The following is a 14,310-nucleotide window of genomic DNA, read 5'->3' on the forward strand; positions in this document are numbered from 1 at the left end:
AAGTTGATCACGTGATGAGACAATTCTAGAACGTTTGGTGCATATACTTAAAGGACTATGTATACCTAATATTAGCAGATACCCGAACACTGGACGCAAATCATCCACCTGCATTGCTTTATATCCATTCTGTGCACATACAATAAGAATTAAAATTTATGAACAGAAACCATTAACTACTTGTACGGTAGCTATATAAAATCATGATACGCGTAAAGGTTGTTGGAGTAGGCGACACAATATTCTGCTGTGTGGATGCCTGTGAATTATTTATACCAAATTGACGTAACCGACTTCCTGTGAGTCTCCTTATCTACATGACGACGCCTGCTTCAGATATGGCTGAAGCAAAAAGGCACACGGCGTATATTACCCAATAGGAACATCTGTTTTCATTCTCTGCTGGCCGCTTGCTGCAGGGGAATTCTTCAGCAAGCATTCATCGAGTACTTATCAGATATCTTAAGCCACCATAAATCAATCGTCTTGAAAACTGTAATTTTCACGCCATGATAGCTACTTCAGCAACGATTTTTACAGCCGATTAATACTGTGGCGGTAATAAAACTGTCTTAGCTATGAAGAACTATTGTTTCCTCCGTGAAATATAGGGGGTTGCACGAGATATCATCGCACTGACAGAACATTAGCCAGTCCGGCATATTGGAACAGCGATTTTTCTTTAAACAGAAAAAGGCACTTGGAAATAATTGTGTAATGTGGGTATTTGGGATCACCTCTTGGTATATAATGTCTTTGCGTAATAATGTTATACATGAGGATGTAACACATGTTCATTAAATATATTTGCACGAGAATTTGTTCTTTCCATCTAACAAACGTTTTTTTAACGTGGATTTTGACATATTTATTTTTAAGATATTCACAAGTATTATCATAATTCAGATTAAATGTATATGTTTGGGTACAATGCAATTAAGTTAACAGAAAGTTAATTAGACATGCATAACATTTTTATTTAGAATATTATAATACAAAGACGATACATGACCATAAATGCTCACTTTTCTCTTGGTAGCATACAGTTCTGATTTCGAAGTAGGCCTAACATGTTACATGGCCTTTTGGTGGCCTTTAGGGCTATGCTAGTGCAATTAAATAAACTGTTGAGGTCAGGTGGTAAATATCAGAAATTGTTGAAAACAGACCCCAACGTTTAATGTAATTGAACAAGGGCTATAGGAATCCATGTGCTCGTGCACTGAGGAAGCCAATAGGCGGTCTGCTGCAGTCAATGTGGCGGGATGTTTTCTGCTGGACAGACCGGAATAATTGCGCCGTAACATTTGTTTTTATTGACAAATTTGTTTCTTTTTCCCTTAATGAGCCCAGGGAAAATAACCTTGCTGCACAAGGGAATAAACAACTTGCTCTGGTTCACGCTGATCTAGTTAAAATCAGGTTGAAAACGCATAGCCATGGTGTCGTAGAGCATCATTAAAGCAAGGTACGAGTTTGTTATAACCCTTACATCAATAATAAAAAGAAATTTAAATTTCAGTGTAATTTATGGACCAACTGTGAATGATACAACTCAAGTTTAAAAGCTAAAACGTTCTTTTAAACCACTTTGTTGTCCATAACTCACGTGTGTAGGTGAGCGAATGTTGTTGCTATTGTTGGAAGCGGTATGTACGGTTACTGAATTCTACTTCCGGAAAAAGCCCAATGTTTTGTCGCGACACCCGATGACAGGTAAATTCTTATTACACTTATTTATCTCCCATAAATCAGTAATTCTAGTTTGACACAAACGCAAAAAGTCTGTTCGTTCTTCAAATCAAAACCGCTGGTGGCAGAGGCGAAATCACGACCGTAAACAAAACTTATTGCTTGATTCATGCTTGCCAGTTTTGTTCCAAACCGTTCAATACTCAGAGACTGAGTCTGAGTGAATGTGATGAAATAATCGTGTCTGCAGACTGGTCATGGGACTCTGGTTGAAGACAAAGCTGCGTATGACATTAAACGACTGAAAATATTGATCAAAGACAAAGAGAGGCAGCACCATAAACATTACAACTATAGATATTTAAACTAAAAGAAACCTAAAATATGAAGTAAGGTTCATCATACAGACAACTTAAAGGTGTGCATAAACACACGTTCATTTATTTTTTTTTATAGATTTTTGTGAGGAGAGTTAAAACCATTTAAACCTTTGAATTCTAAGGGGTTCTTTATGGACCATACTGTCAGAGTTTAGAAACTCACCATAGAATTCAAATAGTTGAATGCCTTTAAATAAAAATAAATGAATGTATTTTACACACAGTTTTCATTTGTGGGTATGATGAACCTCACTTCATATTTTGGCTTCCTTTTACTTTAAAGGAAACATAAACCTACCTGTAGGTTAACCAGAAGTGTTACTGAACTAACATATGTACCATCGTCACAAATGCTTTCCAGTTCAAAAATGAGTCTGTCCTGGCAATGTTCAAGTTATCTGGAGCCTTGCTACAACTGCACTCCGCATGAAGCAGAAACGCTGGCAGCCCGCATCCTAATCATACTTTCCCCACATGACTGCTGTAACTCTCTAGGAACGAAATATTTCCCACTCACTCACCTGGAAGAAAAACAAACACTGGCTACCATGTTTTCACTTGCAGAAATGAACTTTCATTGACTGCACCTATTGTACCAGCAGCAGAGACGACAAGGTACTTGTCTACTATAACAAGGAATTTGGTGAATCATGAATTGTGAAAATGACAACATGGTGTCCATTTACCTGTTCAGATGAGCAGGTGGTCGTAGTGGATTACAGGGGTGATTGTAGAGCAGACATCCTCAGTGTTTCTGATTTACGCAGAGCGCAACTGTAGCAAGGCATGGACTAAATTGAAATGTGCATGTCATTGAACTGAAATCCACGCAGAAAATTTCTATGACCTTTACAGCTCATACCTGGCATTGTATTTGGTATGCACTGATTTCCTAAGTCGTCTTAAGTGTAGCCCTGTCTAAGTCTTCATTGTTGGACTATCTTTTAGCAGTTAATCCAATTGTTTAAACTTCGGAATTCAGTCCGGACCAAATATAGTAATGGTTTCAAGTTGTAAGGAGCAGTCAAATTTTTCATGCAGAGTTTGACTTTACTAGCTTTGAACTCACATACCTGCAACTGCTACAATGGTATATCTACTGTCTGTATGGACATTTTGTTTACAAGTACATTCCTGGAACCATATTAAGGTTGTCTTGAACTTCTCAGTTCCCTCTAATTCTTGTTGTTTACTGCATCGCCCAAACACACATTTGAAGGTATATTGCAGTTGAAACTCTCACAAAAGACGAAGAGTACTTGGTGGGTAGACTGTTAGGCATTACAGCTTACTGTGCTGTCATGTTTGATATAACCTGACCATCTTTGGCAACATTTGGCATGGCGATGTTGCATAGGTTCACATTGACTCAGGTTTTGACAGAATAGATACATGTAGGTTTGTGAACATTACAGCCCAGTAAAGATACTCTGATGGTTACTGAACTAACATTAGCCCCAAGATCTATTTCTGCTCCTGTCTTTATAATAGGCTGAAAGTGTATCACAGCAACTGTGGGAATTAATAGTAAACAGTACGCTGTTTCATGCTGAGTCCAATAAGATCTTTTTGAAATAATATCTGGGGTCCAAAACACGTGTCAACTGTGGCTCTTACATGTACCTCTCACCTGGCCCTGACCTGAAATATCCCACATATATCCCACTTGACAATTGCAGGCCAACTCGAATTCATGATATGGCAAACAAGGGATGCTTGTTTTTGGGTTTAAATTGAATGAGAACTATGTCATAACCCATAACTGTGTTTAACACCAAATGGCTGTGGCCTCACCGATGGCTGACTGTGTTGTGAATTTGGGGATGCTGCAAGTTTGCATGATACTGAGTCCTCCCTCGGAATTAAAATACCTGTACATTATGACAGAACATGCTCACAGCCTCTAAGGCCGTAATAAAAAATGGTTCATTGATCGTAACCTGACCAGTCGCACGAAACATGGGCCGTGATCTAAAAGTTTTTATTGGGATTTTAATGGAAGTTTATTTATTTTTGTCTCAATGTTAGAATTTAAAAAAGGTAGTAAAACGTGTAGCATTCGTCTGACATCAGTGGGAGTCAGGTTGGATCTTAATGGAAGTCAGTGTGAGCTTAGATCTGAGGCAGCGTGAAACTGAATTGAATTCAGAGCAGTGCCCTTTACGTGATTATTTATGATGATTTATGGGGTCTCTTACCTTTTCCAGATCATAATGATATCCTTGCACAAAATGCTGAAACAGAAGGGCACTGGCCCACCAAAGAAAGAACCAGATGTGGAAATCAAGAGAATGTCAATTCGGGATAAATTACTTGTAAAGGGTAAGTTACACTGTTACGCTTGTATAATTCTATGAACATAAAATATGAATATGTTTAAATGTTGAACGCTGGTATAATCATTATTTTATGAAGTTTGTGGTATTTATTTTTAATTGACAACAAAGTAACTCCCTAATTCCTGGTCATGTATTTATTTAATTGATTTTTTTGATATATCACTCAAGAATTTCTCCCTTTAGTCATGGTGGCCAGCTTTATGAGTGCCCAGCATAAACCATCAACCTTTGGCAAGTTACTGAAAAACTTACCCGAGTGATATAATGTTTTCCACATCGTGTGGTTTTCAACAACCAATGTAGCCTATCTGTATTAGCGCTGACCTTTTTTCACCCCTTTCGCCTATAGGGCTAAACCTGTGAGAAATGTTTTAACCATTTTGACAATCATCTAGTCACAACAAAATTCACAAGTTGCCAACAGAAACTGAAAGCAAAGAATTGGATCAATCAAAAAGTAGCGTGTCACATGCGACTCAGGAGTCTCTTACCATTACAGTCACTGTGAGTTCCTCCAGCTCACACTGGCAGATGCCCGTGGATTCCCCTACCATAATGCTGGCCGACATTGAGTAAATGAAATCTTCTTGAGTATGGCATAAAACACCATTCGAATGAATTAATAAGCAAATGTGAAGTTAACATTTACAGCCCGGGTCCCTTCCCCCAAAATAGGTTTGCTGATAGTAAAACCAGGACAACCAGGGCTAACTTTTCCCGCTCGTGAACTATGTGTGGTGTGGCATTTGAAAAGGGGAGCAACTGAGGACCCACATATATACATGTAAACACACACAGACATCATGCTTTCCCTAGGTTATTTCCCTTAGTTGGGAACCGCATGTGCACACAAGTACAGCACCGACACAATATTGTATAAAAGGGAAAATGCCCCTGAAAACTAATATTCTTTATGTATTAGGATGATATTGCTTCACCAAGATGATGACAATAAGGGAAAACAGTATCACAAAACTGAAATTATGTTCAAAAAATCTGAGAATGGAGGGCTGTAGAGCATGTGGACTGCTTTATTATACCCCGACCTCATATAGAACTGATTGGTTGGACTCACACTCTTTAATTGATCTACCTGGTCAGTGTATTTTGTTTGTTCAGTACATATCATTGTTATGTTTGTAAACAGAAGTACAAGAGATGGAAGACAACCTCCCACGGACGTGTCGGCTGAGTTTTGAAGACATCAATCAGCTGTCAAAGTTCCACTTGACAATAACACCTGAGGAAGGTTACTGGGAAGGGGGCCGATTTAAATTTCTCATCGATGTTCCAGACGATTATAATATTGTGGTAAGTATGGAAAGCAGAACACTAGCGAGAGCTGTGACAGTTTGTACAAGTATGTAAATTGACACAGTGAATTGAGAATAATGTATGTTTTTATTTATTTATTTATTAATTTGACATGTTTCATGATTGTTTAGTGTCCTGCCGACATGACTGAAATCTTTTTTTAGTGATTAGGTGGTCATGTTTACTTATAGTGTGAATTGCAGTAGACCTGCTCATAGTAAATGACTGCCATTTAGGAGGTCCATTTATACATTCCAAATCCTCTGATTTGTTTTATATCAGTCATTGATATGTGTTTTATTTTCTGTTCAGCTGCCCAGAGTGTACTGTACCACAAGGATAAGGCATGGCATATCAGTCATAGATGTGTGTTTTATTTTCTGTTCAGCTGCCCAGAGTGTACTGTACCACAAGGATATGGCATGGCATATCAGTCATAGATATGTGTTTTATTTTCTGTTCAGCTGCCCAGAGTGTACTGTACCACAAGGATATGGCATGGCATATCAGTCATAGATATGTGTTTTATTTTCTGTTCAGCTGCCCAGGGTGTACTGTACCACAAGGATAAGGCATGGCATATCAATCATAGATGTGTGTTTTATTTTCTGTTCAGCTGCCCAGAGTGTACTGTAGCACAAGGATAAGGCATGGCATATCAGTCATTGATATGTGTTTTATTTTCTGTACAGCCTCCCAGAGTGTACTGTACCACAAGGATATGGCAGGGCATATAAGTCATAGATATGTGTTTGATTTTCTGTTCAGCTGCCCAGAGTGTACTGTACCACAAGGATATGGCATGGCATATCAGTCGTTGATATGTGTTTGATTTTCTGTTCAGCCTCCCAGAGTGTACTGTACCACAAGGATATGGCATGGCATATCAGTCATAGATATGTGTTTGATTTTCTGTTCAGCCTCCCAGAGTGTACTGTGCCAGAAGGATAAGGCATGGCATATCAGTCATTGATATGTGTTTGATTTTCTGTTCAGCTGCCCAGAGTGTACTGTACCACAAGGATAAGGCATGGCATATCAGTCATAGATGTGTGTTTTATTTTCTGTTCAGCTGCCCAGAGTGTACTGTAGCACAAGGACATGGCATGGCATATCAGTCGTTGATATGTGTGTGATTTTCTGTTCAGCCTCCCAGAGTGTACTGTACCACAAGGATATGGCAGGGCATATAAGTCATAGATATGTGTTTGATTTTCTGTTCAGCCTCCCAGAGTGTACTGTACCACAAGGATAAGGCATGGCATATCAGTCATTGATATGTGTTTTATTTTCTGTTCAGCCTTCCAGAGTGTACTGTACCACAAGGATATGGCATGGCATATCAGTCATAGATATGTGTTTTATTTTCTGTACAGCCTCCCAGGGTGTACTGTACCACAGGGATATGGCATGATATATCAGTCATAGATATGTGTTTTATTTTCTGTACAGCCTTCCAGAGTGTACTGTACCACAAGGATATGGCATGGCATATCAGTCATTGATATGTGTTTTTTTTCTGTACAGCCTCCCAGAGTGTACTGTAGCACAAGGATATGGTATAGCATATCAGTCATAGATATGTGTTTTATTTTCTGTTCAGCCTCCCAGAGTGTACTGTACCACAAGGATATGGCATGGCATATCAGTCATAGATATGTGTTTTATTTTCTGTACAGCCTCCCAGGGTGTACTGTACCACAGGGATATGGCATGATATATCAGTCATAGATATGTGTTTTATTTTCTGTACAGCCTTCCAGAGTGTACTGTACCACAAGGATATGGCATGGCATATCAGTCATTGATATGTGTTTTTTTTTCTGTACAGCCTCCCAGAGTGTACTGTAGCACAAGGATATGGTATAGCATATCAGTCATAGATATGTGTTTTATTTTCTGTACAGCCTCCCAGGGTGTACTGTACCACAAGGATATGGCATGGCATATCCGTCATTGATATGTGTTTGATTTTCTGTACAGCCTCCTAGGGTGTACTGTACCACAAGGATATGGCATGGCATATCAGTCATTGATATGTGTTTTATTTTCTGTACAGCCTCCCAGGGTGTGCTGTACCACAAGGATATGGCATGGCATATCAGTCATTGATATGTGTTTTATTTTCTGTACAGCCTCCCAGGGTGTACTGTACCACAAGGATATGGCATGGCATATCAGTCATTGATATGTGTTTTATTTTCTGTACAGCCTCCCAGGGTGTACTGTACCACAAGGATATGGCAGGGCATATCAGTCATAGATATGTGTGTTATTTTCTGTTCAGCCTCCCAGAGTGTACTGTACCACAAGGATATGGCATGGCATATCAGTCATTGATATGTGTTTTATTTTCTGTACAGCCTCCTAGGGTGTACTGTACCACAAGGATATGGCATGGCATATCAGTCATTGATATGTGTTTTATTTTCTGTTAAGCCTCCCAGGGTGTACTGTACCACAAGGATATGGCAGGGCATATCAGTCATAGATATGTGTTTTATTTTTTTTTTCAGCCTCTCAGAGTGTACTGTACTGTACCACAAGGATATGGCATAGCATATCAGTCATAGATATGTGTTTTATTTTCTGTTAAGCCTCCCAGGGTGTACTGTACCACAAGGATAAGGCATGGCATATAAGTCATAGATATGTGTTTTATTTTCTGTTAAGCCTCCCAGAGTGTACTGTACCACAAGGATATGGCATGGCATATCAGTCATAGATATGTGTTTTATTTTCTGTTAAGCCTCCCAGAGTGTACTGTACCACAAGGATATGGCATAGCATATCAGTCATAGATATGTGTTTTATTTTCTGTACAGCCTCCCAGAGTGTACTGTACCACAAGGATATGGCATGGCATATCAGTCATAGATATGTGTTTTATTTTCTGTACAGCCTCCCAGAGTGTACTGTACCACAAGGATATGGCATGGCATATCAGTCATTGATATGTGTTTTATTTTCTGTACAGCCTCCCAGGGTGAGTGAGTGAGTGCTTGGGGTTTAACGTCGTACTCAACAATTTTTCAGTCATATGACGACGAAGGAATCATTAGGGTGCATGCACGTGTAATGTGCCTCCTTGTTGCAGGACGGATTTCCACCGCTCTTTTATTTAGTGCTGCATCACTGAGACGACTTACCGAAGGCAAGTAAGCCGCCCCGCCCGAGCCATTATACTGATACGGGTCAACCAGTCGTTGCACTATCCCCTTCATGCTGAACGCCAAGCGAGGAAGTTACAACTTCCTCTTTTAAAGTCTTAGGTGTGACTCGAACAAGGATTGATCCTGGATCTACCGGTCCTGAAGCGGACGCTCTACCAACTGTGCTATCCGGGCCGGTCGCCTCCCAGGGTGTACTGTACCACAAGGATATGGCAGGGCATATCAGTCATAGATATGTGTTTTATTTTCTGTTCAGCCTCCCAGAGTGTACTGTACCACAAGGATATGGCATGGCATATCCGTCATTGATATGTGTTTTATTTTCTGTACAGCCTCCCAGGGTGTACTGTACCACAAGGATATGGCATGGCATATCAGTCATAGATATGTGTTTTATTTTCTGTTCAGCCTCCCAGGGTGTACTGTACCACAAGGATATGGCATGGCATATCCGTCATTGATATGTGTTTTATTTTCTGTACAGCCTCCCAGGGTGTACTGTACCACAAGGATATGGCATGGCATATCAGTCATTGATATGTGTTTTATTTTCTGTACAGCCTCCCAGGGTGTACTGTACCACAAGGATATGGCATGGCATATCCGTCATTGATATGTGTTTGATTTTCTGTACAGCCTCCTAGGGTGTACTGTACCACAAGGATATGGCATGGCATATCAGTCATTGATATGTGTTTTATTTTCTGTACAGCCTCCCAGGGTGTACTGTACCACAAGGATATGGCATGGCATATCAGTCATTGATATGTGTTTTATTTTCTGTACAGCCTCCCAGGGTGTACTGTACCACAAGGATATGGCATGGCATATCAGTCATTGATATGTGTTTTATTTTCTGTACAGCCTCCCAGGGTGTACTGTACCACAAGGATATGGCATGGCATATCTGTCATTGATATGTGTTTTATTTTCTGTACAGCCTCCCAGGGTGTACTGTACCACAAGGATATGGCAGGGCATATCAGTCATTGATATGTGTTTTATTTTCTGTTCAGCCTCCCAGAGTGTACTGTACCACAAGGATATGGCATGGCATATCCGTCATTGATATGTGTTTTATTTTCTGTACAGCCTCCCAGGGTGTACTGTACCACAAGGATATGGCAGGGCATATCAGTCATTGATATGTGTTTTATTTTCTGTTCAGCCTCCCAGGGTGTACTGTACCACAAGGATATGGCATCCCAATATAGATGAGAATGGAGAAGTCTGTCTGAGCCTCTTGAGACAAAACTCATTAGATAGTACGGGTAAGTATATTTTCAGAGATCTGAGAAGGATTCCACGTAGCTGATTGAAGTAAAAATTTGGTATATGATTTCAGAGCCTTTTAAGTATTTTGGGGCTTTAGAAGTTAAAACGTTGACCACCTCACCAATATTATCTTACAATGAATGGGTCAAAATATCAACTTTCCTTATCAGAAATTAAGCAATGTGACAAGACTTGAAATTTTGACTTGTGGTTAATGACCTAAAGTTTCACATGTGAGTTTACTTACACGCAATCTGAGTTGATGGCAAAATGACAGAAGAGAGTGATTAGCCCTGTGCCAGTTTCATTACTGTGTGTGCACTTGGCAGCTCTGGCTGCTAATTATCGCCACGTGGGGTCAAGTCGCTGACAGTGAGGTGTGCCGGTCTCTCGACTAGTAGGCCTACATGTACATCTCTAAATATACATATATATATGAGTGAAATTAAAGAAAGTATCAAGTATCAGGCAATGTCTATTGCCAAGCTGTAAATTTCAAATATTGTCTGAAAGCATGACCACGCCAAACAAGCGTAAAATGATGCCTGGCAGTCTAGGGTTCAAATCCAGTACATTCCTTTCCATTTCTTTTCATGCTTTTTCCAATTATCATGAACTATATAGACATCAGGCTAAGTTGTAAAAGACTAGTGACATGGACCCTGTCAACGCTGTTGGATAACAGCTTTAATTATTATCACCATTATCATCATTATCATTGACCACACAGGAATATATGTTATATGTTTCTTGCATTTCAGGCTGGTTCCCAACAAGACAGCTGAAAGATGTGGTGTGGGGTTTAAATTCACTATTTACTGTAAGTATCGTAATTCTTTGCATGTTTACAAGGAATTTATTCAGACACATTCTTAAGGCTTCATTCTGCATAGATTATTAAGATTATACTTGTTATGAAGCCCTGAAATTGGCCAGTCCAACCTATGTAATTTTGTCTGAAAAATCTGAGTAAAAATGTGCATAAGTTGCACTTTAAGTTGCTTTTTCGTAAGAGAAGGGGTTGAGGAATGAGGGTAAGAGTTTTGTCCACAAGAAAAATGTGATCAGATACAAGTAGTGCAAATCTGACAAACAAAGACTTCATTTGTGACACAATATTTTGGCATTTTATAATATTTTGCCATCATAGAGTGCCAAAATAAAATGCTGATATACTGGGTCCCAATGAAATCTTTGTTTTTAGAGTTACATGACTTGTGTATCTATGCCCACTGGGCAAAGAAGGTTTCTGTCTGTATTTATGTCTTTGTGTTGTGTGGATAGTTTTTGAATTCGACAGTGTGGGAGGTCTCTCCTGTCTTCAAGCATGCACATGCACAAACAAGAGGTTATAGTTCAACTGAATCTTAGTTTATGCACACTGCGCTAAGTTAGAACTAATAGAAACTGAGAGCAAGCGGATCTGAGAGCAAGCAGGAGGGTGTTTTGCAGTTTAAGGCAGTTTCATAGATTCTGATTGGTTGTTGGTTTTCGTGCAACAACAGCTTTAAATATTGTCAGATTTTAATAAAATGTGGTGCATAGGTTCATATTGTGACTTCTAAAATCAGGTTTCCAAACATGCCTTGCTCCATGCTTTGGCATATTTAGTACAAGTGGTGGATTACCCTCGGGTTCTGCCCGGTTTCCTCCCATCACAATGCTGGAAATATTCTTGAGTACGGCATAAAACATCAATCAGATACATAAATATTTAACATGAGATATAAATTCTGTGAAAATGATGTTTCAGGATCTATTAAACTTTGATGACCCTTTAAATGTAGAAGCAGCAGAGCATTACGAACGTGATAAGGTGAGTTCCAAAGTTTCAAATATTGTTTTTGATGTAAGAGCTAAATACATACCTTCTTTGTACTCTCTTGTAAGGGTTGAAATGAACGAATTAAAGGTAAAAACACTCTTCATCTGAACTTAGAGCATCTGTATTTAAACAGCTTGATAAGCAGACTTATAACCTTTTGAACTACAGTCCTCGCTGCAGTGGTCTGATCAGCCCTCAGTTGCTACTGCACATGAGGTGTGGGTTCAAAACCAGCCTTTGATAGAGAATTTGTAACTGTTTGGAGGGTTAGTGACATTATACAGTCTACCATTTATAAAAGGCCACTAGTCTTCCACCAGTATTGTGTGCATATCTGTACCTGATACATGGGTATTTGTGTAAACATGTGTTTCTTTGTTTGCAGGATTCCTTTAGGTCAAGGGTGAAGGAATATATTCAGATGTATGCCAAAAGATAGCAGCTCTTTCACAGACAGTAGATTGTGTTTATTATTGTATTCGAGACATTTTAACTTGTATCATGTAGAAGGTTTAGCCAGCTTGATGGAGGAAACCTGTGTGTTGTGAAGATACGATAGAAAGACACAGCAGTTTCTAAGTGGATGTGATATGTTACTTGTGGGATGATGGTTTATGTATGTACATTCTGCGACATGTGTGTGTGAGTGGCACTGTCTTCATTAGCTAGGAGGGTGTTCTCTAAAACGATGCTGTGCATCAGGTTTGTAGGATATATTCCACTTCTCATTGCTTCACCATTTGGGCTCAGAAAAGGGATATCAAGCCAGATGTAGTACTTGACAGGAACATGCATTTGATTGTCAAAGATGTTCTTGTGCTGAGGATGTGTCCATGCTTGACAAGTATGAGCTGTTTGAACATTACATACCTGTGCTTGACAAGGATGTGTTCATGCTTCACCAGGACGTGCCTGTGCTTGACAAGGATGTATTCATGCTAGACAAGGATGTGTCCGTGCTTGACATTGATGTGTCCATGCTTGACAAGGATGTGTCCGTGCTTGACAAGGATGTGTCCATGCTTGACCAGGATGTATTCATGCTTCAGCAGGACGTGCCTGTGCTTGACAAGGATGTATTCATGCTAGACAAGGATATATCCACGCTTGACATTGATGTGTCCATGCTTGACAAGGATGTGTCCATGCTTGACAAGGATGTGTCCGTGCTTGACAAGGATGTATTCATGCTTCACCAGGACGTGCTTGTGCTTGACAAGGATGTATTCTTGCTAGACAAGGATGTGTCCATGCTTGACATTGATGTGACAATGTTTGATGACAATTTACCTGCCTTTGACGTGGATTTGTCCATTCTTGACAAGGATGTCAGCTATGTGTGTAAAGTCACAGCTCCGAAAAAAAATGGACTGGTTGTGCAAGTTATTACTTACATGTACTTTTATGGCATTCATTGTGTCCACCAAGTGGAGTGAAATAGTCAGTGGAAATCTGTGAACGCTGTGGCATTGTTGATAAAGCATGATTTGTGACCTGTTAATTACTTTGTTGAGCACTTTGACTTCAGGAACTTTAACTCCACCCCGACCACCTCTTCCAGTGACAAGGGCACAGACTCAGTTATCTCCCCTGGAAGTCTCCATGACGTGGTCTGGAGAATGTGACATTGTTGTAAATACAGTACTCAGTCCTGCTGGACAGAAATAGTTGTGATGAGTTTTGATGAAATTAGGAAAGCACCACAGATGTCACTTTCAGTTTCAGTTGTTGTGAAAAGCATGCGACAAAATAGTTATAGTCCGAAGAATCTTGAAATTTCCAAAATGTAAGTGTACTTTTTTTTTTTTTTTTGGGAATTGGAGAAGGGGGTTAAACTGTTAAGTACAGTATACAGCTCAATTGAATGTAATTGCAAATTTTAATAAAAAATAACCCTGTGCATGGTCACAATTTCAAACGTAAGGAGATACGGGTTTGTTACCTACTGTAGCATCCAGCTATGTCCTTTCTAGAAACACTAGCACGCATACTAAAACTTTACTGAAACATTTGTAAGAGACGAACAGAAGTCAAACTCTTCGAATGCAGTGTGTTTGGTAAAGAGAGATGACTGACAAGATGTGAGCAGTTGACAGAATGCCACTCTCCCATGTAGGCATTGCTCATAGAGAGGTATGTATATGGCTGTAAGTGAAGCATGGGGAGCACTCTGTGGTCTAGTGACTAGAAGAGCACATCTTTCGGTTACTACGACGCAGGAGATGGGCTTTGATCCCCAGCTTTGGACAGGGAATTACTTCCAAGGTCGCCAAGGTGGTTAGCCTGCCAGCGTTGCGCAATGACCCAGGAAC

The 14,310-nt window shown here is 39.8% G+C and overlaps 1 protein-coding gene across 1 annotated transcript; it reads left to right on the plus strand.

Annotated features, from left to right (window-relative positions):
• The first annotated feature begins 1,681 nt into the window (after nt 1-1,681).
• LOC135464753 (NEDD8-conjugating enzyme UBE2F-like) lies at nt 1,682-12,925 on the plus strand. Its single transcript, XM_064742292.1, has 7 exons — nt 1,682-1,716; nt 4,280-4,394; nt 5,559-5,722; nt 10,067-10,169; nt 10,935-10,993; nt 11,927-11,989; nt 12,384-12,925. Exons 2-7 carry the CDS (start codon nt 4,286-4,288, stop codon nt 12,435-12,437), a joined length of 552 nt encoding a protein of 183 aa, XP_064598362.1. The 5' UTR covers nt 1,682-1,716; nt 4,280-4,285; the 3' UTR covers nt 12,438-12,925.
• The last annotated feature ends 1,385 nt before the right edge of the window (nt 12,926-14,310 follow it).

This window comes from Liolophura sinensis, chromosome 4 (assembly GCF_032854445.1).
Source record: "Liolophura sinensis isolate JHLJ2023 chromosome 4, CUHK_Ljap_v2, whole genome shotgun sequence".
Taxonomy (NCBI): Eukaryota; Metazoa; Mollusca; class Polyplacophora; order Chitonida; family Chitonidae; genus Liolophura; species Liolophura sinensis.